This window comes from Aphelocoma coerulescens, chromosome 19 (genome assembly GCF_041296385.1).
Source record: "Aphelocoma coerulescens isolate FSJ_1873_10779 chromosome 19, UR_Acoe_1.0, whole genome shotgun sequence".
Classification (NCBI taxonomy): Eukaryota; Metazoa; Chordata; class Aves; order Passeriformes; family Corvidae; genus Aphelocoma; species Aphelocoma coerulescens.
The window spans coordinates 7,541,386-7,563,772 of NC_091032.1; the positions used below are offsets into that span (position 1 = coordinate 7,541,386).

Below are 22,387 nucleotides of genomic sequence, written 5' to 3' on the forward strand. Positions count from 1 at the left end.
AAAGTTCCTGGTGAGACTGAGGGAGAGCCCAGTGTGTGAGGAGAGGGACAGGGGACAGACAGAGGACATCAGAGAGTCCTTGTGGATTGTCAGCTTGAGGGGCATTCCTCCTACGAGTGCAGCCTGGGGGGTCTCAGAAGGTGAGGAGGGGACACAGCACAGAGTTTGCTGCCTTTGCCAGGCTCCCCTTCCTGTGCCAGTGACAGCTGTGGCAGTGCAAAGGGGACAAAGACTTCCTGGTTCTTCTGCACTGCAGCAAGGCAGCCTTGCTAAGCAGAGGGATTTGGGGCTTATGCAGGGTCTCTTTGAGTTTTGGCAGTTTTCTTTTTGTGATTTGAAGTCGGTTTTTTCAGGTTTTCTCTCTTGTTTTGTACATGCAGCGAGTTCTGTGCAAGCTTTCTGTCTGAACCAAGCACATGCAGGCAGAATGACTGGTTCTTCCCAGTTTGATTCCTGACCTGGAACTCCTCAAAAATCCACCTTTTTGCTTCCCTGACTTTCCCCCTTCCTTGGCAATGACCGCACGAGCCTGGGCTTGTTGGTTTGTTCGTACCTCCCTCGTCCTGCTGTGCTGGGGGTACCAGCAGCAAGGATCTGACTGGGCCAGCTCTTGGCAAAGCTGAGCCTTGTGCATCTGATCACAGGCAGGGTCTGTATGGGATGAGATTATGCATTTTCCTGTCACAAGAGGGCTTTTGCCTAAAAAGACTCAGGGCATGGAGCATTAAGACATTTTTAAACCCAGCAATAAGTTCTACTATGCTCAGCTGTGTTGGTTTGTACCAACCCCAGTGCCATCAACACTCGCTCACCGACACGGTGCAGAACCAGCTTCTCACTGAACTGCAAGTCACTTTTTTTTCTCAGCTGATGGTCTCTCCATTTTTGACTTGCACGTGTGCCAAGTCCCATTGGTCAGTGCTGGACACAATGTTTTTATTGACTGTTGGTCCAGGCTTGAGTTTGTCATATGGGATGATCACCTCTGACAGTTTTAGCTTTCCCTGTTGGGTGCAGATGTTACATCGTAACCTAATTTATACAAAGAGCACATTAGAATGTACATACTAAGCACTGCAGATTTGGACATGCTAATATTTAAATATTAACATTATTAAAATGTATGATGCAAAAATCTGTGTAATATTTCTAATAAATCTTTTTCTGTTTCTGAGGTTTGTTGAAATGTTTCTGTTACTTTGGATTTTGTATTGTATGTAGGGATCTCCCATCCCTGGAAGTGTTCGACCAGTTTGGATGGGGCCCTGAGCAATCTGGTCTAGTGGAAGGTGAGATTTTTTTAGTGCTGGGCATTAAATGATGCTCCCAGGCTCTGCTGTCTCTTTTCAGAATACACTCCTGGTGCTTTGATTCATTTGTTGGGAAAGCTGGATTGTCTGTGGAGATTATCTGTGAGTGATATCCATGGATAGGTTTGGTTCAGCAAGAGAGACTGAACACAAAAGCCAAGGCCAATATTCTCCCAGGGTGATTCGTGGGTGGTTGTAGGTGAGGTGAGATTACAAGATCCAGGGCTGCTTTGTGGCTCAGTGTGCTTTTAGTGACTCCTGATGCTTGGAGAACATGGATTGGCATGGAAAGAGGAATTCCCTTCCTGACTGGTGAAAGATGGAAGCCAGAACAGATGGAAGAGGAGCATAAGCAATGTGAGTAAAATAAAAGAGTCTTCCAGATGGGCTGCAAAGGTCAGAACCAGGTGGCTGAAGCCTCACAGAATTATTCAGAGTTTGATACTGGAATGGAGCAGGACCCTGGAGTAAATGTCACCCAGGAGGGGCAGATGATGGGGCAGTCACTGGTTTTATTGAGCATAACAGGAAGAAAATGAAGCTGTAAAATGCCAGCGTGGGTAAACATCATTCACATCTCCAGAAAGTGAACTGCTGTCCCCTCTTAAGTACACAGCGATGACCGAGGCTTCATCCTCACCCCCTCAGCAAGAGTTTAAGCTGGTTAAAGAGAAAGTAACAAGATTGAGAGAATTAGCGTGGGAGTAAATGCCTTTCTTAACCTGCTCCACGCAGACAGCTGCACACCTGCTGTGCAAAGCTCCGTGTTGCCACTTCTGTTGGTTTAAAAAAAAAGACTTTATAGCAGTTCAAACCCTTGTTCCACCTTGATGTGCTATAACTTTTGGCTCCTCAGGCAGCTCATCCTTTCTCTCACAGGAAGCCACTCCCGGGCTCTAATCATGGAGACAAAGGAACTCCCCAGGTGAGCGATTCGTCAGGACATTCCCAACATTCTCCCAACAGGATCAAACTCCTGGGAAGTGAGGCTGCAACCATGGCTCTGCTTGGGGTTTTTCAGTTACAAAGCATTTGTCATTTTCCTTGCCCAAATTTAAACTACAGCCAGGGCAGGTCCAGTGAAAACCATGAGTGAAAGTGTTCGGTCCAGGCAATCCAAATATATCTGAGTAAAAATTATTAATAAATAATAATCTCTGTACAGCTCAGTCCTGGAGAGCAACTGCACTGCCAAGGCCCTGGAGAGCACTTCTGGGAAGGGAGAGTTCTGTCTGAGGCTTGCAGAGGGGTTAATAATACTAATAATAAATAATATGCCAGGGGATAGTGCAGGCCAGTTCTTCCCTTCAGCTGTGATTAGACATTGCTTTCAGAGGGACTGAGCTCAGAGGGTTTCTGTTTTGCAAGGATGGAAACCACACCATCCAAGTTCTTGGGCCTTAACAGCACTGGATTTCCTTTTGCCAGCGGTTGTGGAGCCTGGACAAAACAAAATCCTCATCTCTGGTGGATCAATCCAACAGGGGCTGTGTAATAACGATGCTGGGGTTCAGACAGGTTTGGAGTGCACATTCAGGATCTGCTGGCAGCTGCCTGTGCACAGGAAGGTTGGTCCTGCCTCTGCATTTGCTCATTTGAATTTTTGTGTGTGTTCTGCAGTTTCCCTTCACCACAGCTAAGCTGCTCTTCAACCCCTGAGTGACCTGCCTGGCCCTGCCTGTGAAAGGAGCCTGATTTTTGGGGATCACAAGTGGTGTTCAGAGCTCTGGCTGGGACCTAGAACACCACAGGTTTCTAAGTCCTCTGACAGCCACAGACAATAATAGTAATAACAGATGTTTATAAATCATGAGCTCATCTTGCACAGAGAAAGCCGGCTGAGGGATTTGAATTAAATCTTGCTTTTCTCTTGTATTTATTTGAGCATAACTCCACATTCAGAGCAGTTGTGTTGCACCCATTCAAGTCCTTTCACTGCATTCACTTGGAGCTCCAAATGTCACATCTGTACATGAACCTGAATAGCTTTAAAGGCTCGGGGTGAGGACTCATTTCCTTGATGTCAGGGCTTGGCAGGGAGCAGAACCACTTCTCCTTTTGCCATAAAGTGTTGATTGGGAGTGAAGAGAATGCTCAGCAAGCTCAGGAAGCAGCTCAGCTTTGAATGAAGCAATCACAGGTTGTTTGAATTGCAAAGGGCATCAGTGCCCGTCCAGCCTCACCAGGGCTGATGTTGGGCTGGAAACACAACGCTTCCCGATTTCTCAGGGAAATTGGCTGTACCAGCTCCACCAGCATAAAGGAGACGCCGGGCCCAGTACCCACTGGGAGCCCCGTGGGGCTTGAGCAGCAGCTTTGCTTCACGAGTCCTGCTGGAAGAGGCACTTGAAAACCAAACATAGAGAAAAATGAAAAGTTTCTTCAAAATGATGTTCTCATACCTTGGCCTCTGCTCAGCCAAAATCTGTCCTTTTTAATTCAACCGCTTTGGTGGAGCCGTTTATGGTTTATTTGTTTTCAGTCTTGTGGTGACTTCTTTGTTTTCTAATGAAACAACTTCTAAAGAATTCACACACCTGCATTGTTGCGAGATGAGTTCTTGGAGATAATTTAAAGCACTGGTTTGAGATTCCAGGATAATACACAAAAATTATCTGGCAATGACCCTGGGGACTAGGAAAATCCAAGTTTGTTCATCCGCAGTTTATGATCTTAACGTCGTTTTTCTGTTTGGTTTTCCAAGGGTTTTGCCGAATGATTGAAATCTCCAGCATGGAAATAGCTTTCCCTGGAATTTCACTCTTTACTTTCCATCTCTTCCAGCAAAACGCCTGCAGCCCTACAGCTACAAACCTCACCTTGGGCCATTCCTCTCCTCATCATTTAATTCAGAGCTCGTCAGGAGCCTTTGACGTGCTAATGCTCAGCACAGTGTGGGTAATAAACATGCAGAGGTGTCACTGCCTGCATAACCAAGTTATCCAAAGCCATCCATTCCTTCCACCTGGCTTGGGCAGAGCGAGCAGTTCAGCCTGTCGCTGGCAGCACCATTTTGAAGATGATTTTTGTACCTGCTGTGTGGTTTAGGGGTTGTGTTGTGTCTTGGGAATCCTTTCTTGGAGTCAGGCTCAGGACAGGCTGTGTCTTGTCCTGCAAAACAGCTCAGAAGTACCAGTGGAGACTTGAGTGGGAACAGGGATGGGGCTCAGGAGGCAGTGCCAGCTCTGCCAGGCTGGTGGCAGTGCCTCTGTCTCCTGATTTTCTATTCTCCCGTGTCGTGGGCAGTTTTGGGGAGAGAGGGAGAAGGGATGGATGGCAGCTGCTCTGCTTGCAAAGCCACCGGTGCTGGGCTGAGCCACTTCTGCCCACTCCTGCAGCGCTCCCGTGTGTGACATTCACACGAAATGTGCCTGGAGCAGCAAGACAGGTGAACTTTTTGTGTGGCATCCGCCTTTATGTTTGATAGCCAGAAGATGTCTGTGTCCCTTTGCAGCAGAGACAGTCCCACTTCAGTGCTTGTCCTTTAACTCTGTGGGCTTAGAGAGGAAAACTTGTTGTTGGGGTTGCCGAGGAGTGTCTGAGCTGGCAAATTTGGCTGTGGGACCAGCGAGAACATCCCAGCTCTCAGTGGCTCGGGAGCTTTTCTTTGTGCTCAGAGCCTTGCCCCCGTGGGCCGGCCGGGCCCCTCGCTGGGTGTGTGTGCAGGGATGTGTTAGTGGGGCTCCTCTCCAGCTCTTTGTGGCCGGGCCAGGAGCACTGGAGGTGTGAAGGCAGAGGTTGCTCGGGAAGTCCTCGGTGCAGGCGGAGCCTGTGCGGTGGCCGCGCTCAGGAGAGATCACAGGGGCTGCAGGAAGAGCTCGGCCTCCGAGGCGGCCCCTCCGCTCCCCCGGGACGGCAGCGACAGAAGGAACAGCACGTACGAGGCTGGAGGGCTCCTGCCAAGCCGCGGGGACAGCGGCTGTGGCCACTCCAGGGTGCCGCTCCCGTCTCCCAGCGCAGCAGCGCCGTTCACAACGTGGGATCCGTTTCAATCGGTTTCCCTCGGAACAAAGGGGCCGGGACAGTTCTTGCACTTGAAAGCAGCAGATTGAGGCTGCTGCTGCTGTTCCCTGCGTGAGTGCTGGGAGGCGAATCCCTGGAGGGAAGTGGAATCCAGGAAAATAATAGTAGTGGTGATTCATGTGTCTCTGACATCTGAGCATCCAGCAGTGCTCTGGTGCTGCCATGGTACTGTTGCACTCCAGTTCTTGAATTCTTCATCATCCATCGGGCTGCCGGCTCTGGGCTGTGTTTACCTCGATGGTTCTGTGATTTCCTTGCTCCTTTATGGATTCCAGAACATAAATTTGCACCCTTTTACCTGTGGATCCCCTGAGCCCCGGGAACTGCAGGGTTTCACAGTGCTCAGGTCGTTGCTCCACAAGGCAGCGCATTCAGCTGCTGTTTTATGGTAGGGCGTGTGATGCCAGATATTTTAAGAGGGCTCAAAGAGCACAGCTGGAGGGCAGGATCTGGGAATGGGCTCATCCTGTTCTTCCTGCCAGCAGGATTTAACCATGTTTGGTACAACAGAGCTGAGCACGCTTGTCCTTGGCTCCCCTTGCAGCAGTTGTGTTGGGAGTAAGTTCAGTTGCACCAGTTACTGCCAGAATAAACCACTGGACCTTGGCACAGGCTCTGCTGCTTTGGAGAGCCATGAATCTCCATGTAATGCGAAATCCACGATATTCAGTGCCTCACTACCTGTCTCACAGAGACCTTGTCCAAGCAACCTACCCATCAGAACCTGAAATAATGGTTTCTCTGTCCGTGTCTGACGTGATAAACCACAATTTCCCTGGGCTCAGCCTGTAATAAGTGCTTCCATGATCACAAAAGCAGATCTTTCTGTAATAAAATGTATCCACTGCAGAAAGTTAATTCTGGTTTTGCTGAGGTGCTGTAAAGCAGCAGAAAGTGGCTGTTGGCACATGTTCCTGCACTAGGAAAACAATGTGTGTAAAAACCCTGATGTAAATCCATTGCTTTGGGGGAAGAAGTGCTTTTCTGTGATAGTTTACAGGATTGTAACAGGCTCTGCACGAGGGAAGCTGCACTCATTCCAAAACAATAAATAAACCAAACCAGTGTGGGCAAGTTCAGGATCCAGGCAGCGCTGATGGAGCAGCCAGACCTGGGGCTGTGAGCCTTGAGCTCACCTCAAACTCTGCTGCTCCTTTCAGGGCACTTCCAGTCAAACACTGGGGCTTGAATCACGGAGTTATGGGCTTCCCAGTTAATGCCATTGTGGAATTGGTCCTTCCCTGTGACTGCAGAGTGCCTGGAATCCAAAGTGCAGCGATGCTCCTACGTGCAGCTCCTTCTCTGTCCCCATCGAATTTCCAGCATCCTGGTCAGCCTTAAGCATCCTGCTCCTGAGATGTCCAACTTGATAAAAATGACTTTGTTCAATATAGAGTAAGAGTCCCCCTTTGTATCTGTCTGACCCAAAGCATTGCTGATGAACAGGAGTGTTTCCATTTGCACTACACCCACAGGAATAATTTCAATCATATTTTTCCCATGTGTTTTTTTGCTCTGATTTAACTCTGGATCCTTAGAAAGCATTCTCTTTCACAGGATTTAGTTTTCATTTTTGTTTAAAAAAAAAGGAAATCAGTGGCAATTTCTTTTACTTTCTGTTTGCTGCAGGAAGGTTTATTTTCTTTAATTGTTTGGAATTTTTCCCACTTTCTACCCTGGATTTTTCAGTGCTGCTGGATGCTTCAGCAGTGGTGTGAAGTTCAATCTCTGCTCTGTGTTTTGATGGTGAACACGATATAAAGCATGAAACCTGCGATGAAAAGGTAACCAGTTATTAAATTATATTTATCTTCACATTCCCTGCTGGTTTAAGATCCACCAGAGCAGACAACCCCTTTCTTTGGTGATTGCATCAGGTATAATTTTTTTTAAGCTCCTTAGACCGAAACTCAACCACTTCAGCCCTGTGAGTAACAGCATTTGCTAATCCGTGGTATTTTGCCATTTCTTACATCAGGAAATGCCCCGCTGTGCCATAACCATCCACAGACGGAGCGCTGCCAGGATTTTGTGAAATCTCTTCCTTTGGGTCAGCACTCTGCTGGTGGCGAATATTTTTTTTTTTTTGGTGCGGCAACTCCGGTGTCCCGGAGCAGCAGCAGCATCCGGAGCCCTCCAGTTTGGCGACAGCGAGGGCAACTTTTTACTCCGAATTGAGCAAAGCGGTGGCCAGAACCTCCGGGGAGCCGCACAACGCCGGGCCGGGGAGAGCGGGAGCGGGGCCGGGGGTGCGGGAGCGGGGCCGGGGAGAGCGGGGCCGGGGAGAGCGGGGCCGGGGAGAGCGGGGCCGGGGTCGGGAGGAGCCGTCCCGGGGCCGGGGGAGCGGGGCCGGGGCCGGGGCCGGGGGGAGCCGTCCCGGGGTCGGGGGGAGCCGTCCCGGGGCCGGGGGGAGCCGTCCCGGGGCCGGGCGCTGCGGGGGCGCGGTGCCGGTGCCGCCGGGTCCCGGCCAATGGCTCCGCGCCGCGCACTCCCCGCCCCGCTCGCCCCATGTGCAGAAATAGCCCCGCCGCCGCCGGCAGCGGCTTTTCCGCGGGGAGCGGGCGGCAGCGGCGGAGCATCCCCGGGCGGAGCGTTCCGGGCGGAGCATCCCGGGCGGAGCATCCCGGGCGGAGCAGCCCCGATGGCCCCGCGGGCGGCGGCGGGCGGGCGCTGAGCGGGACCCGCGGATGCCGGGCCGGGGCCGGGCGGTGCGGGCAGCGGGGGGCCGCGACCCGGGGCTCGCCGCGCCCCTCCGGCCCCCCAGGGCCGCGGGGAGCCCGGACATGGGCGTTCGGCTGACCCGTGGCGTGTTGGTACCTGCGGGAGGGCGCCCGGTGGAAAGTCCCTTCTTCCCATGAGCAGCGCCCGCTCCTGGCGCTGGGCTCTCGCCATGGACACTATGAAAACCACCTACATCGTGCTGGAGCTCATCATCGCCGTGCTCTCCATCGCTGGCAACGTGCTGGTCTGCTGGGCTGTGGCCATCAACAGCACCTTGAAGAACGCCACCAACTATTTCCTGGTGTCGCTGGCCGTGGCTGATATCGCCGTGGGGTTGTTGGCCATCCCTTTCGCCATCACCATCAGCATCGGGTTCCAGGTGGATTTTCACAGCTGCCTCTTCTTCGCCTGCTTCGTGCTGGTGCTGACACAAAGCTCCATTTTCAGCTTGCTGGCGGTGGCCATCGACAGGTACCTGGCTATTAAGATCCCACTGAGGTAAGAGATTGGAGTGGGAATGAGCAGCCACATTCCCTGACAGCCCGGGTTCTGATCTTCCTGCTCTTAGCGTGCAGGAACTTCTAATCTCTTGCGCTGCCCCAAAAGTTTTGCTGCTCACAGGTGATGGAAATAACAGAGGTTTTGCATTCACTCCCTGCAGGACTGAGATCAGCATCCCACCTCTTGCTTCAAAATACACCTGGAAGTTCAGTTTCTTGAGGATGTTTGCCTTGGGAGGGTCAGTGGCTTCTCGGGGGGGCCGTGCGTGATGTAATGATGTGTTTGGGATGGTTGTGGCTCATCTGTGTAGGTATTTATACAGCCCCTTTATTGTGGTGTCCCGGCATCTCCCAGGTAATTAAATACAGGAGCAGCCACTCTTTCCTAATTCCTCCTGCAAAAGAAGAGGGAAGCAGAAAAACTTCACACGTCAGATTTTAGAGATGTATAGCTCAGAGTCACATCCAAGTACAGCATCCAAGACATGAATTGATTTCCTTCTAATTCATGGGAGTTGAATTAAAATGGGGAAAACAGCATGGGTATAAGTTACAGACTCATCACTAATGAGCTGGTGCAGCAGCTTCCCTGAGCTGGAGTGCGCCAAACCCCGGCTTTGCATTATGAACGACCTGAGTTTGTTCATCTCAGTCTCCTCTGTATCTCAGTTGTCCTTCCCTGAGAATAAGACACTGATGGAGCCCCCTCGGGAGTCTGGGACAGCTCCAGGGACTGGCCAGGAGCAGAGGCTGTGGGGAAGCAGGGCAGATGCGGTGCAGGGACCTCAGCTGAACTCCGGAAAGCCGCAGCTTTCCTGGATTCTGCTCCTCCCCGCCATCTCCCTTCATTGCACGAGCAATGAAGTCACCCTAAAATGACTTAAAAAAACCCAACCCTTTCACTCTGTTCTGGCACCTTGCATCAGAGGCCTCCCATAGTTTGAGCAAATATTAGTTAGTCATGGGGCAGAGGTGGAAAAGCGTGGCTGTGTGTCACCGGAGCTCGGCGCGTGGAAATTCCGGGGGACGTCGCGCAAGCGGGAGCAGACCTGCAGGAATAGGGGCAGGGACAGGGGCATGGGCAGGGATAGGGGCAGGGATAGGTTGTTTCCAGCATCCCTGACCTTGTTTCTGACCCTCCCAGCCACCCAGCCGGGCTCTGGAAAATGTTTTGGTGCCTCTTCCATCCTTTCACTTGCGGCTTTCTCGGGATGGGGCAGCGGCACAGCAGCAGCTACAGAAGCAGGTCAGATTTATAAGTTTCAGTTTAATCACACCCCTGGCCATAAGCTGTCAGGCAATAACTCTGTTTTTGTACCACAAGCACTTTCTGCAGCTGAGGAAACTGTTGTGAGGGGTTTCTGCTCTGCTGGGATCTGGGGGGAAGCAGAGGATCAGAAATGCTCCGAGGGATCGTTCCTGTGCTTGCAGAAGGGAAGTGGCTTTGCCAACTGACAAAACAGCCAGCATTTCCTCCATTCTTTTTTTTCCCCAGTCCTGGTCTTGAGCAGGTTTGCTCGACTCTCTGTCAGGGCAGTTCATCCCAGGGCAGTTTTGCCTTGCTTTGGGATTCTTTCCCAGCGTCGCTTTCCTCACCCCATCTCAGGCCAAATCTTTTATTCCATTTGCACAAACGTCTTTATTCCTATGAGTGCTTTCAAGCTGGACACAAATGGAGACCAAGGAGTCCCATCCTAGGCCGGCTGAAGTGCGACATTTGGATTAAACTCCATCTTGGCATTGAGACCCATTCCACTGCTCTCAAGAAGGGACCAGCAAGTAAAAAACTCCTTTCAAAGGAGGGGGGTTGCCCTTGTGAGGAGAGCAGGACAATGGACAGGCCACTGCCCCGGTGACAGGAGGTTTAGGGACTGACACTGAAAGGCTTTTTTTAGTTGTACAGCCAAGATGAAGAGGGGGAAGAGGAGATTATAAATGTACACAGGCAAAACACTTCTCTGCTGCACCAGGGTTTTCCCAGCAAGGCTTGGGGAGAGTTTTCTCATCAGCATTGTTATTCCTGGGGTGCTCCACAGTGCTGCTGGCAGGGAAGGGAGAGAAACTTCCACCACCCTCTCTGGGCAGGAGCACGTGCCATTTCTGGAAGCAGGTCATCAGTTTCTAGGAATGGAGACTGTAGGAAAAGCTTTCCTCATTTAAACACTTATTCTGGAGGCCAGTGCAGAGGCTGATACCAAGCCATGGAGTATTAGATGTTTAAGAAAATGATTTGTGCCCAGCCCTGTCCAGCAATTACAAGAAATAACGAGGTTGTTGCAGAGCAGATGAGTGTCCCTGTCACATCAGTGCTCCATCAGCTCCCTGTGGAAAGCTCGGCAGGGACATTAAGGACTGGCTGTGGCACATTATTTCATACCCTTTCAGAGCTGTTTGAGAGGCTGGGCAGGCCTGTGGGCTGGGGTGCACAGCAGAACTTTGCATTACAGCCAGGCTAATAATGGATTTTTCAGCTCTGTGGCTGAACTGAAAAATCCCATGGGGAAGAGGAAAATTGTTTCAGTGAAACTGGAACAGCGATGTTGGGAGGTTTCAGTGAAGCAAAGTGATCCTGACCAACCTGGCAGATTTTGGGTTGGGTTGCCCAACCCTTCCGATGTGGCTGTTGCTGCTCTTGGAGGCCAAGACCTCCTTGCTGGGGGAGGAACTGACAACTTCTCATCTGGAGAATTGCAGAACAAAAATCTCATTTTAAAAATTGTGGTTTCGAACCCTCCCTCTTCTGGCTAAAAATATTTGCTGAATTTGACCCGAAGCCATGAATCCTTTCTGTCCCTCAAAACTCGTATTTTTTCTTGTTTGCTTTTGATGAATTTACTGTTTGTGGAGAAGCCCCCACGCACGCTGCCCATTCTGTGCAGCTGCAGCTCTGAGCCCTTCCCTGGGTCCCTTCTCCCTTGGCCCCCACCAGGATGCAGCTCCTTGTCCTCGGACACTCTGTCCCTGCCTCGTTTCCCACACCCACCACTGCCACCCCAGTGTGCCCATCCCTGTGCCCAGGGACACAGCTCCATCCCAGCTCTCCTCTGCCAGCCTGACCTCCCACAGCACTTTCTCTAAGCAGAATATCCAAGCCAGGGAATCAAGCATCTCTCAGCAGCAGCAGCAGCAAATCCATCCTGCAGAGAGCACTTGGCACAGAGGTTTTTGCTCTCTGGCTTCCTCCGGGGCTGGATTTCACCCCACAGTCCTGTAGCTGGGAGCCAAAGAAGATTTGTAGGTGGAATAAAACAGTTTCCTTTTATTTGCATTAACCCAAATCCTTTGGCATGGTGAAAAATTGTAGGTACGGGTGGATGCCTGGAACAAACGTGTCAGGGATTAGGGAGGGAGAAGAGGATCGGGATTTAGAGAGCAAAGGGAGAGTGGAACACGGAGTAACACCACGCTGTGTGTGCCCCTGTCCACTGGCAGCTCCTGCAGGACAGTGAATGTGCTGCTGCTGCCTGGCAAACATCCCAGCTGGCACCTGCTGAGAGAAAATGATCCCCAGTTCCCTGGGATTTGAGCTGATCTGCTGCTTGCCCTGGGTTTAGTTCTCTCCCATCTTCAACTTTACCCCGAGCAGAAGTGCAGGACTGATGTTCCAGGGAAGCTTTGCCATGAACTGGAGCAGAGTATCAGCCACATCCCCTCCCTTTTTGCACATCTTTGAGCCCTCGCTGCCCCTCCTGCAGCCAGAGGATCCTCGTACGGATTCACAGTCAGTCAATGGGATCAGGATCTGTTAATGGTGCTGCCCTAATCTGCCTCTGCTCCTGCCAGGCTCCCACAGGAGCTGCTGCTGCTCCCCTTAGCTGTGACATGAGGAAGGCAACAGTGCAGCTCCTTCCTGCAGTGCTCGTGGGACAGATTAAATTTGGGTTGTTGCTGCTTTTCCCTCGTCCTTTGCAGAGGTGGCTTGGCTGATGCTGAGGCTCTGCCTGCCCTCTGCAGCAGAGGAGGGGCTCCCTCTGTGTTCCCCAGCACAGATTTGTTCCCAGATCCCTTTCAGCTCCCAGCTTGTCATTCAGCAAAGCAAACCGGTGGGGTTTGATGCCAAGTGGGAGGGCTGGAGCCACTGGGGAGCAGGACAAATCCTCTTGGTGTTCACCTGGCCCTCTGTGTGTGCCACCAGCAGCTGCTCTTCCTCCTTGTGTCCTTGCCTCATTTCCTTTAGTCCTTGCACTGCCCGGGTGTGTTCTGCTGCTCCCGTGTGGCTCTCGTGCTGTGCCCCTTCCCTGAGCAGCACAGGAGGCATCCTGATTCCTGATTCCTGCTTCCAGAGCCTCTCCATCCCTCAGGAGGCTGTGCCTGGCCTTGGTTATCACTGAGTTATAAACTTAAAATGTCAGAAACCCAGCAAGGGCAGGAGGGCCGGGGTGTTGGCTTGAGCAATGGAGCTGTCACATCTTTAGGGAAGTTTGTGTCAGCCAAGCTGGGCTCAGGGGACGTGGGAGGATCTCTCAGGGCTGCCACTCGCTCCAGCCTTCGGATGCAGCCAAAACACAACAACAAAATCGGGAAAAATCACTTGTGCCCTCGTGGCAATAAAGTAGAGAGGGGAAATCGCAGCTACTTTTAGCTCTGAGCAGCCTGGTTTCCTTAAAATGCATGTCCCAGATTGTTATATCTTTCCTGCACCTCCAAGGCCACTTCCCTCCCAAAAAAAACATGACAGGAAAAGGAATTGTCTTTGGGAGCTCTGCCCTCCTGCAGAGCTGGGGGCAACAGAGATGCCAGGGAGCATCAGGGATGTCAGGGTTGGTTCCAGGCTGTTGGCTGAGGGCACTGTTCTCCAGGCTGAGCCAGAACCCAGATCTAGATCGGATTTAGGAAGTTTTTTTCCATTTTGGCCAGCTCAATCTGTAAAAGTACAGGTTAATTTTAAGATGTAAAAAAAAAAAAAAAAAGCAGCTTTTGAAATCCAGCAGAATTTTGCTCCAGAAGATCTTTTGACCTGTCCCAGCAAAAAATACACGAAACTGAAATGTTTTGGCAGGAACTGTTTTAAAGTTGCAAGTTTTTGCTTTGTTAATTATCGAGCTGCTGCTGGGGATTTTTATGAATTTTCTGTTTGTCAGAACAGTGAGCACAGACCACAAAACTGAGTCTTTGAGGAGTGTTCTGCCCCGGCCCTGGGCTGCCCCAGGCAGTGACCACGTGGGGGTTTGGGGACTCCTCTTACTGTACTTGATCTGCAAGATGCCAGGAATTAGTGACTCCAGCTGTGCCTACAGATGTGTCAGTCCTGTCCCCGCCCCACCAGCTCTCAGGCTTGGAGAAGGGACAGGGTTTAGGGAGTCTGTGCAATCCAAAGGGAGGATTAACTCCTAATCCAATGGATGACATCAGGCCTTGGCATGAGCCACAAATAACCTGGGAGTGCATCAGTGGGGATGTGTCCCTGTGTGTGTGTCCCTTCAGGGCCATGTGGGCACTGGTGTCACTGTGACCAGAGCTGCTGGACCCACTGGGGACAAGGGACAGAGCACAGTCCCTGCAGGAGCTCAAAGTCCCCTTCCCACTGCTCAAACCTTCCATGGATGTGCCCCTTGTGCTGCAGTGGCACAGCTGGCACAGGGCTGGGAGCTCTGTGCAGCCTGGCAGTGCCCAGGCAGGGAGGAGAGGACGGGATGGGCTCCTGGAGCTGCTGGAATAGGCTGGGATGAGGCTCCGGTGGGCTCGGTGCTGACCCTGGCAGATCCCCCAGCCCCCGGGGAGGTTGGTCAGGGCTCTGCAGTGAGGGCAGGTGAGCAGCAGCTGGGTGGGGCTGGCGGGTGGGAAGGCAGCGGTTTGGAAGCTTTGGGAAGGGATTTAGCACCCCTTTCGTGGCAGAAAGAGGGATCCAGCAGAGATCTGCCATCTCCCACCCTTATCTGTTATCGGAGTGAGCAGGGCACTGGGAGGGGCAGCGGTCAGCACTGTTTGGGATCACACCCGCACTGCTGGCTCTGAATCCCAGTCCCTATCTCACCTCTGCCAGGCACCTTTAACTCAACGAGGCCTGACCCTCAGGGAGGTTCGGAATGACAAAAATTCCCAGCCCCAGGCCCCAGCAGGCTGATAACGCGGGGCTGCAGAGCCCCGGGGGAGGCTGCTGCTGAGGAGGGGCTCAGGTCTTAGAGAGTGGAGATGTGGGGGGTTGAGTTCTAGGACTCAGAAACACATCATGGAGCACAAAGCACCAGTATCACACTGATTCCACACCAGTATCAGACCAGTATCGCATCCTCCTGCCGGCACAGGGACGTCTTGGGGCAGCTGCTGCTGTTAGGATGTCGGGGGATGCTGCAGTGTGAGAGCAGCGTGCAGGGAGAGGGGGCTGAGCTCATTTCCTTCCTGTGCTCCGGGGCTCTGTTGGGCTCTGTTTGCCCCAGCCCGGGGTGGCCCAGCCCGCCCCGCTCACGCCCCCGGTGTCTGATCTCAGCTTTCAGCCACTTTTTCTCACCCTGCCGTGCGAGCGAACGCCGACAGACACCGAGATCTCAAACGCAAATCCCTCGGGGCTGCTGTGAGAGGCGTGAGAGAGGCACCCACACCTCGCCAGCCCTGTCAGCGTTCACCAACACCAGGGCTGCGAGCCCCTCGCAGCATCCTCAGCTGCAGGTCCCCCTATGAATCCCCCAGATCACCCAGCCGTGTGCCATTTGTAGGGTTTATACCTCCTCTGTGTTCCTCCTTCCCACACACCCGATGGCCCGTGGCTGTCCCCTGTCCCCAGACGGTGTGGGGACGGCAGGGGCAGGGCAGGGGCAGGGCAGGGCAGGGCAGGAGCGCTCACAGCAGGGGTCAGCACATGGGTGAGAACATCTCCGACACGGTTTTAAACCTGCGGGTGTTTGATAGTCCCGGCTTGTGGACCTGGCGTGGCTGGGGACGCGGGGACCCAGGGGTGGGGACGCTCCCCTCCACCCGAGAGGCATCCCCAGGGCTGGGCGTGAAGCCCAGGCGGGTTTTGTGTGTTTTTCCTGCCTCCTGACCCGTGAGCTCACCTGAGCCGGGGCTGGCGGGGTGACAGAGGGACAGAGGGACGGTGCCTGCCCAGCGGAAGGCCGGGAGCGCTGCCGCTGTCCCCGCGCACAATAGGGACAGATGCGGGAGGAAGTGATTTGTCTGCCCGGGACAGGGACACTCGCAGATGTCCCCTTCCCCGGCTGATAGCGTTACCACTGATCAGATCTCCGGCCGCCAACTCCTTCCTGGTTAAACAGTGCAGCTTTTTCTTTTTATTTCTTTTTTTTTTTTTTTTCCCCACTCCTCCCTAAGGTGCAATTTATGATTCATTTAAAATGTCCTGCCAGGATATTTCAGCTGGTGTGTGATCTCCATTCCGTGGCTGTGCACGGAGCTCAGAGGCAGCAACGGTGCTTTATTTTGTTATAGCTAAAAAAACATTTAAAAAAAAGAGCAAGATGCAAAGTACAGCTGTGAGGAGGTGTCAAGGACACAATACTTGGCAGCCGAGCTGCTCTCACCCCTTGTGAATGGAGGTGTCTGTGTATTTCCCTTCACACTTAAAATAGAAATACATAAAATGTCACTGCTTGTTTGTAGCAGAGCACCTGCCTGATCTGAGTTCTGCAAACTCCATCTGCTCCTCTCCCTGCATCCAGCAGCCTGGGCACGGGGCAGAGTGGGGAGGGAGCTGGGGAGCACCGGTCCCAGGCTCCCTCAGCACAAGCCATGTGTGAGTTCAGAGTTTAAGCTCCGAAATTTTTCATCAGAGGCTGATCCTGCTCTGGAGGCAGTGGGAGAACCCAAAGTCCTTGAGCAGCCTCTGCTGTGGCACAGGGATGTGATGGACAGGTGAGGAGCTGTGTGGCACCTCATGGCTTTGATCTGTCCATCCTTCAGGGCTGCCTGGGGGCAAGCAGGATTCTCCTCCATCCCTGCTCTCTGAGATAAATAGTGTGGGAATAACAGCCCCATTCCAGAGCGTTTCCTCCAGGCTGCTGCTGTTTCTGCCCCAAGTCCATCACCCCAAAGGCTGAATTTCTCCTGCTGTGCTTTCCTTGCTCTCCAGAGCTCAGGGGCAGCAGGGCTGGGGTGGCCTCCCCGGGGTCCAGCAGGGGCTGGTGGCAGATGCCAGGGACATGCAGGACATGACTCAGTTCCTGCCTTTGGGAGCCAAACTCCTGCCCGGGAGAGGCCGGGCTCTGCTCTGTGCCAGCTGTGCTCAGCACCAGCCTGGGCCACTTGGCTGCTTCCCAGCCCCAGGAAATGGCAGCAGAAATGCAGAAAGCCCAAACCCCAAGTGCTCTCCTGCCAGCTCCTGGAGAGCACAGCGAGCCTCCCCAACAGAGCTCGCTCCTCTGGTGTTTGCTGGGATGCTCTCCCAGGACAACGCTGGGGTTTGGAGGGGGATGCCTGCTGTGGGAAGGCCACCAGGAACAGGGGCCACCTCATCCAGCCCCAGTGGAGCCCCAGCTGGAGCCTTTGTGGCCCATTTGGGTGAGGGCACAGCGGGGACAGCCCCAGCTGCCCACGGTGACACGCTGCAAGAGCTCCTTAAAGCCCCTGTCCTCCTGCAGTGCCTGTGACATCGGTGGCCAAGGCACAGCTCCATCCATCAGGACAGGAACCTGACTCACCCCGTGGTGGCTTCGGGGCTCCCATGTGTCCACAGGGTGGGAGCTGGGGTAATTAAAGCCTTCATGGTGATTGCACCAGTAAAGAGACCTTGACTGGTGGTGTAAGAGGAACTAATGCATCGCCAGGTTATTTAATCCCAATAAATCATTTTAAAATAGTCAGCCGTTATTTACATTAAAGCAACATTTGATGCCTCCGGGCAGAAGCGTAGAGGTGATTCAATATTTGTTATACATTAGTTGAGCAGACTTAGGTGAGTAAATTTACTTTAATAGGGTTTTTTTTTTGCCTAATAATATTAAACCTAAAAGAGAATGAAGGAGGGTTTTGCTGGAGAATTCTGAGCTATGAAGATCTGCCGGTTCCTCACCGTCTGACCCTGTTTTACAGAGCTTAGGGAAGAGCTTGTGAGACTTTCATACCTGGATCTGGTGACTGTCATTCATTTCTTTTTTTAAGCATGTGCTTAACCTGTGTTCACTTAAGGGCAATACAGGCAGTCCCACCAAGTAAGTGTGGTAACAAGGTAATTAATGAACACTTCTAGGACATCAGGCTATTCCAAATTTCACCCTGGGCTCTTCTGGCTGGCCACAACCATGACCATCCATCAGCACCTGCCACCAGCTGAATGGAGAGAGGGTGGGAGGGATTTGCAATGCAAATCCTGGGGAAATAAAGACCTGATCTGAGCAGGGCACTTGGTGAACAACCATCTCTGGCCCTCCCCATGGCTCAGCTCTGGCTCTTGCAGACTGGGAGCCCAGAATGTTTTTACATCTTCTCCCAGACGCTGTAAAAACGCACTTGCCACGATCCCAGCTGCAGCTCCACTGGGAGCGCTGGGAAGAGCGAGCAGCTCTAAAATAAACAGGCCACCAGTACAGCCACTGGAACATTAGGAGTGGCTTCTTGACTGGTCTTGTAAACCTTCAAGCCAAGTCTTATCTTTGCAGAAGAGTTCAGGAGAAGAGCAGATGGAAGAAGACATTCAGGGTCAAATGTTTTCAGCAAGAGGCAGCACTGAATGTCACCAGCCCGGGACCTCAGCATGGCCACAGCAGCTCCTCCTGCTCCTGAGCACACAGAACCCTCCACTCCTTCAGTTTCTGTTTCTGAACAATGGGCCCTTTGGCATTTTCCAGTCTCACCATGGTACTTTTTGGGATGGAGCACCTGGAGAGATCCTCTAAGCAGGGCAAGCAGGAGCCACGGAGCTGCAGTTTTCCCTTTCCACGTGCAGAGCTGAGGGGCAGCAGCAGCTCCTGGTGCCTCTGCAGCACTGACTGACGTGGCCAGTGCTGTAGCTCAAGACTCAGACTTTGCCAAAAGATTGGATTTCTGTCAACTTGCTCAAATCTTGATGATTTCAGGTCCCACAACCCCAGACCAGCTCCAGCTTCTGAAAACTTAATGCAGGGTCTCAAACCCAACAGGCTTGGCCTCACTGATGCCCTGTTTGAGAACTTCTCATCTTCTGAAGTATTGAAACTTAGCAGAAATGAGAGAAAAATGCAGGGGGAGCCCTTCAGTGGCTGGAACTACCCTTCAGACATCAACCCATGGACTGTGCCCACAGTTCAGCAGTGCCTAAATGTGGCTGCTGCTCCTGCAGCCTCCCAGCCAGCCCAGCTCATGCCTGAAGAAGGAGCCGAGGGCTCCCCCAGCCCCCAGTTGGTGCTGGCAGACCCCCACTGTCCCCTCCTGTCCTTGCAGGAGGAGCAGGAGGCTCAGCTCACACAGTGATTCACAGGCACAGCTGCAGTTCTGTGGGAATAAAACCCTCCCCTGCCTCACGGGCCGGAAGAAAATCAGAACAAACGTTCTTAGGACAGGAGGAGCAGGGCAGCCAAGCCAGAGTAAACAAGCACAGAGAGAGGGTGTGGGAAGGAGGGGACGTGTGTCAGCCAGCAGACTCTGACTGGCTGTGCAGAGGACAGGAATGGGTTTCTCATGCTGTCTTCTGGCACTCGCTGGTTCTTCCTATCTCCAGACAGGGATCCGACTGATGCTTTGATTTGAGTTGCACCCAAACCAGACTTGTGACTTTTGCTGCTTTAGGTTCCAGCTCTGGTTGTGTCTCTGAGCATCTGAGGGTCGGAGGGGCCATGAGGGGACTCAGTCCACGGGGTGAGGAAGGTGTGGGGCAGCACCAGGCTCAGCACTGCACCAACTTGTCCCTGGGCCACAGCAGAGCTTCTTCATAACCCATGTGGGACTGCAACGTAGAACTGAGCACCAGCATTGCCCCAGCTGGACGGGGTCAGTCCAGGAACTGGCCCAGCAGCTGCCCCAGCGTGCCCAGCAGTGGCTGCTCAGAGCCAGAGAGAGCATCAGTCAGAGGGAGCCTCCCTGTCCGTGCCCTCCCAGCAGTTGGTGGTTTAGGATCATGCAATGATGGAGCTTTTTTTAAGCCTCCAAGTCCTTTCCCTCCCCTTGCAGGGGGTTTGTGGGCTGGGGCAGTGCCTGGCGCCTCTCAGGAACAGTAAATGAGTCACCTCCCCAAATCACGTTGTGTAGGTGGAGAGCACAGGTGAGAGTTTTCCCCCTCGGGTGATCACAGAGGTGAGGCCCCCGCGTGGGTGTGGGTGTGGTTTTTGTCTCCTTAACCAAAACACTGATGGCTTTAACTGCAGGGAAGTCAGCAGTGCTCACTTATATAACATTTATTGTGCTTTTGTCCCGGGGACTGCAGGTACAACAGCCTGGTGACCGGCAAGCGGGCGAGGGGACTCATCGCTGTGCTGTGGCTCCTGTCCTTTGCAATTGGACTGACCCCACTGATGGGCTGGAATAAAGCCATGAGTGGCTGTCCCAACGGCACCAACGAGACAGGGACCGAGCCTGGGACAGAGCAGGACGGCTGCTTCATCTCGTGCCTCTTCGAGAACGTGGTCACCATGAGCTACATGGTCTACTTCAACTTCTTCGGCTGCGTGCTGCTCCCGCTCGTCATCATGCTGGGGATCTACATCAAGATATTCATGGTGGCCTGCAAGCAGCTGCACCAGATCGAGCTGATGGGCAACTCCAGGACCACCCTGCAGAAGGAGGTCCACGCAGCCAAGTCTCTGGCCATCATCGTGGGGCTTTTTGCCTTCTGCTGGCTGCCCCTGCACATCTTGAACTGCATCACGCACTTCCACGAGGACTTCTCCAGATCCAAGCCCGAGTGGGTGATGTACATGGCCATCATCCTCTCCCACGCCAACTCTGTCATCAACCCCATCATCTACGCCTACAGGATCCGGGATTTCCGCTACACCTTCCGCAAGATCCTCTCCAAGATCCTCTGCAAGGCCGACGACTTCCCCAAGTGCCCCTCTGACAACAACCAGCACCTGACTGCCATCAACATCAGCTCCCCCACGGCCTCGGTGACCGTATGACCCTGCCCCTCCTGGCCCTGGATGTCCAGCCCGTCCCTGGCACTGCCCTTCCCCGTGTGAGCAGTCCCAGCGAGCTCCCAGGAGCGCTCAGAGATGACCACTCTGTGTTTTTATTTTTATTTTTGTAATTAACGTCGTGCCTCGTAGAGGAGTGACCTGAGCGGGGACACTGAGTGCAGCTCGCCCTCCTCTGTAGCCCCAGGGGGTGTGAGAGCTGGGATCCTGTCGTGTTTCCTTTCCAGGTGTTTCCTTTCCAGGTTGGACACTGACTGGGGAAGACTCACCTGCTGGGGGGGTGTTTCCCCAATTGTGCTGCTCATGTCAAGTCATAGGATCTTTATTTTAATTATTATTATTATTTTTTAATATTTTGATTCATTTAGGAGTAATAATTTTGTGTCTGATTTTTGAGTTGTTCTCTAAGTCCGTACGTGACAGCACTTTGGTAATACCCTAATTATTCCATCAATTGTTTGATGCAGCTTGTATTCTCCGATGGGAAAAAGTCTTACTTAGCCCAGTTGCTGGTGTGAAACTGAATCTGTGTTCCAGGCACTGAGGGGAGGGACTGTGTGGATGGGAAAACCAGGTCAGAACTGGCCAGCCCAGCATGGGAACCCCATTCACTGCAAGATTTGAGAAAAGACTTGACCAAAGTTTAGAGCAGAGGTTTTACTGCCTTTCAATCACTTTAGTCCACAGGATTGTGCAGCCCAGTGCTTCAGGTTTGCTTCCAGATCTGTTTCCAGCTATCCAAATGCAGGAGGCAGAAGTGCCCCAGTGGTCTTGGCTCGTCTGAACCAGAGCCACCGAGGCCAGTGTCACTCTGCCTTGGGGACACGAGCTCTACAATTAGGTTTTTGCTCCCAGGTTTCTGCTGCCAGCCTTGCAGAGCTTCCAGAAGTGCAGGTTTTAGCTGTGAGAGCTGGACGCTGCAGCTCACCTGATTCCTAAAGCTTGGTCTGGCTGGGGCTCCCCTGCAGCCCTGTAACTCCCAGAAGCTGTGAATGCTTTTTTTTTCCCCCAATAGTAATTTTTATATTTTTATCCCTGAAAATTTGTACTTGAATCACATAGAAATCAACTTTATATTTTTTTAAACTGTGTTGCACTACAAGGGGGGGAATACAAGACCCCAAGAGTTTCATTTCTCTGGCATATATAATGACAAATACGGTGTAAAAATCAGTTGAAAAGCTGAAGATATCTTGTTCCTGCAAGATATCCAGCTCTGCCAGCTGGCAAGAGCTGCAGGAATGACTCTGGGCCCACCATGCACAGGGAATGGTTCCCTGGGAGCGCTGGATTTCATTGCAGCACTCAGCCCCAGACCTGGGTGGAATCACCAGTGAGCTCAGAATGGGTTTGTACATGTTTATGCAATGTCCAAATTTAGCTACAGCTCAGTGGCTCAGAGATGGGCATTTCCACCACGAGTCTGAGCAGTTCCAGTCACTGTCCCAAGTGCTTCTCCTTTAACAGCCCCATTCAGCTTTGCTGCATCTGCCTTGGTCGGGCTCCAGCTGACACAGGGAGCCACCTCCTGCCATTTGGGCAGGGCCTGACTCTCTCCTCCATTCATTCCGTCCCTTCTGTGTTATCTTTGGCCGTGTTCCTCCTGTTAATCACGGCTGGAAACGAGCAGGGTTTCACCTGCAGCTCTGGCAGTGTTGCCAAGTGGTTGCAAGCCACATTTATCCCCACAACAAAGGATGTAATCTCTCCCTTTGGCTGGCTGAAAACGACCCAAACTCTCACAGCAGCAATAGAGTGAAACTCTCAGTGCTCTAACACCAAGAGAGAAGGTCCCAGAACACTTGTCCACATGTGAGAGCTTCCAGTGCAGCTCAGC

The 22,387-nt window shown here is 52.7% G+C and overlaps 1 protein-coding gene across 1 annotated transcript; it reads left to right on the forward strand.

Moving 5' to 3' along the window:
* The first annotated feature begins 8,043 nt into the window (after positions 1 to 8,043).
* Positions 8,044 to 21,015, forward strand: ADORA2B (adenosine A2b receptor). The gene is made up of 2 exons (XM_069033293.1): positions 8,044 to 8,552; positions 19,842 to 21,015. The coding sequence occupies exons 1-2, from the start codon at positions 8,188 to 8,190 to the stop codon at positions 20,533 to 20,535; spliced, it is 1,059 nt and encodes a 352-aa protein (XP_068889394.1). The 5' UTR covers positions 8,044 to 8,187; the 3' UTR covers positions 20,536 to 21,015.
* The last annotated feature ends 1,372 nt before the right edge of the window (positions 21,016 to 22,387 follow it).